Raw genomic sequence first — 3,079 nt, forward strand, 5'->3', positions numbered from 1 at the left:
TTCCCATTCTGGGGCACCTCTCTCTCCCCATTCATTGTATAGGAGTATAGGCACATAATTTAGGCTTTGCAGTGTCACAGTATTGTTCCTATGATTTCCTAGGCTCCCAGAAATGAGGCACTGTGACACTCACCTTTGCAATGCCAAGTCGTTTTGCGGATCTGGACCTCTATGGGTATGTCTATACTGCAATTAGATACCAGCGGCTGGCCCGTGCCAGTTGACTCGGGCTCACAGGGCTCAGGCTAAGGGGCTGTTTAGTTGCAGTGTAAACATTCAGGCTCGAGCTGCAGCCCAAGCTTTGGGCCCCTCCCATCTTGCAAGGTCTTAGAGCCTGGACTCTAGGCCAAGCCCAAATGTTGCCACCACAATTAAACAACCCCTTAGCCCAAGTCCCATGAGTCTGAGTCAACTGGCATGGGCTAGCCACAGGCTTTTAATTGCAGTGTAGACATATCCTTAGGCTAAACTCAGACCTGCTGGGATAAACACAGTGGATTGCAGGGAAACTGCAAGCCTACACCCCAGTCTGGAGGAAGAGGGCTGCAGGTCCCACCCATCCAGAGGTGATGGTTGGGAGCATGAAACCTAAATTGGCACCCTTAAGCAGACCACTGAGGGGACAGAGATACAGTTAACCCCAGAAATGTGACCGATCACAGTGCAGACCAGAAACTTCCCAGCACAGCTGTGAGAAATATCTGTAACAAACTCTGATTTTTTTTTGCTTTTCCATATGGAAATAAGTGTATCTGAGAAAAGTGTCATGAATGGTTCCTGGCTCTCTGCCCACAAAAGATGCTGCGTCCTTCAGCTGAAGCTAAGGCCGTTACATCCTGGCGACTAGCACCGCACCCCACCACCACCTGCCCATTCAGCCATGGCCTTCAGCTCTGAGTTCGCCTGCATCTACGCCGTGCTTATCCTGCATGACGACGAAGTCACCGTCACGGAGGACAAAATTAATGCACTTATTAAAACAGCTGGAGTAAATGTTGAACCTTTCTGGCCGGGCCTGTTCGCCAAGGCTCTAGCTAACATTGACATTGGAAGCTTGATCTGTAATGTAGGAGCTGGTGGTGCTCCAGCTGCTGCTGCTCCTTCAGGGAGTTCTGCGCCTGATGGTGGGGCTGCCCCTGCTGAGGAGAAAAAAGAAAGAAGAATCTGAGGAATCTGATGATAACATGGGCTTTGGTCTCTTTGACTAAACTGACTTTTTGTATCATGAATATACATAATATTTCTGAGTCAAAATGAGTCCAGTTTTCAAGCAAAAATGGCTTTTGTCTTAAACTTGTGAAAATTCAAATGTTTCACACATTTTCATTGCAAAGACAAGTAGTTCCATCAAAAATGCAAACAGAACAACCCTTGGGTTGGAAAGGGAGATGTTTCAAAATAAAGATAGAAATATTTTCATACAGAAATAAACAGAACAAAATTGTATGTTTTGAAAGAGCTATCCTTCAGTTTACATGGGTTCCTCCAACAACATCCCCCCCTTCCATACTGCCCTGTTGAAAATGAACAACATTATACCCATTCATACTAACAAGAGACTAACACATTTGACTTCCATGTCAAATTTTCTTTTTCTTCCATTTCCAAATTTATCAGTCCATAGTTTAGCTGTTTCATTCTGCTACAGTTCTCAACCTCTCCAGCAAAGCTAGTAGTAGAAATAGATCTTGCAAGAGCAGCAGGCTTTGTGTACATCAGCTCCCTAGGGGGGTCCTGTTTACCCTTCCATTATAATTTATTTGTAGTTTGAAAATTCCACTTACAAGAGCAGTGGTTGGAGCGTGAATGAGCAGCTCTTAGCCACTGTAGACTGATTTCACATGAATTCAATAGCTAGTGTCTCAGAGTTCAATTGTGTGTCTGAGAGTTCACTTGTTAGTGGTTTAAAAACTGTCTGGGTCTCACTGACCTGCATGCCATAATCACTGCATGAATGCCAGTGGTCATGTGATTTATAATTTAGGTGCTACTAACACAGCACTATCTCTCAACCGCAAGTTCTGTAATTATTTTAATTTCTTTAGGCACCAAAATCTGCATTATTACATGAATAAATCATCTGAACAAAAAATAATCAAGCACTAATTCTATCGTAGAGAGAAATATTTTTAAGTCGAGGATTAATGCAGAAAAATCATTTCAGGCTAGATTCACCCTTAGTTTATGCCTGGGCTGTATTCCCAATTCTGCTGTAGATTTCCCATGTGACACCGCAGAAGTCACTATTACTTTCCATGCCTCAATTCACCATCTGCAATATGGCTATAATAATACTTACCAAATTCACAGAGATGTTTTATGACTTAATTAATATTTATAACAAGCTCTGAGATCCTACTGTAGGATAGAAAGCATGATACAAGTATTGAACTGAACTGGCTTGTGTGAACGGGTACTGCTGCTCTTCTCTGGACAGCATCAGAAGAGCTCAGCTATATGTTTTAGGGCTTATATTGCTGCTAGAGATGATCTATTAGCCCGGATGGTAGGAGGATCTATTAGCTTCGGAAGTAGGAGGATCATCTCATAGAATCATAGACTTTAAGGTCAGAAGGGACCGTTATGATCATCTACTCTGACCTCCTGCACAATGCAGCCACAGAATCTCACCCACCCACTCCTGTATCAAACCAGTGTCTGAGCCACTGAAGTCCTCAAATCATGGTTTAAAGACTTCAAGGTGCACAGAATCTTTCAGCAAGTGACCCATGCCCAAGGCTGCAGAGGAAGGCAAAAAACTCCTAGGGCTTCTGCCAATCTGCCCTGGAGGAAAATTCCTTCCAAATATGGTGATCAGCTAAACCCTGAGCTTGTGGACAAGACTCACCAGCCAGACACCCAGAAGAGAATTCTCTGTAGTAACTCAGATCCCACCCCATCTGACATCCCATCACAAGCCATTGGGCATATTTACCGCTAATAGTCAAAGACAAATTAATTGCCAAAATTAGGCTATCCTGTTATACCATCCCCTCCATAAATTTATCAAGCTTAGTCTTGAAGCTAGATATGTCTTTTTCCCCCCACTACTCCCCTTGAAAGGCTGTTCCAGAACTTC

The 3,079-nt window shown here is 43.6% G+C and overlaps 1 protein-coding gene across 1 annotated transcript; it reads left to right on the top strand.

Moving 5' to 3' along the window:
* The first annotated feature begins 792 nt into the window (after positions 1 to 792).
* LOC127050243 (60S acidic ribosomal protein P1-like) lies at positions 793 to 1,213 on the top strand. The gene has a single exon (XM_050951979.1). It carries the CDS (start codon positions 881 to 883, stop codon positions 1,166 to 1,168), a length of 288 nt encoding a protein of 95 aa, XP_050807936.1. The 5' UTR covers positions 793 to 880; the 3' UTR covers positions 1,169 to 1,213.
* Positions 1,214 to 3,079: the final 1,866 nt, after the last annotated feature.

The sequence above is a fragment of the Gopherus flavomarginatus genome, chromosome 4 (assembly GCF_025201925.1).
Source record: "Gopherus flavomarginatus isolate rGopFla2 chromosome 4, rGopFla2.mat.asm, whole genome shotgun sequence".
Taxonomy (NCBI): domain Eukaryota; kingdom Metazoa; phylum Chordata; order Testudines; family Testudinidae; genus Gopherus; species Gopherus flavomarginatus.

What these genes read in the sequence shown, in the direction of transcription:
- LOC127050243 (XM_050951979.1), top strand. Translation starts at nt 881, where the DNA reads ATGGCCTTCAGCTCTGAGTTCGCCTGCATCTACGCCGTGCTTATCCTG.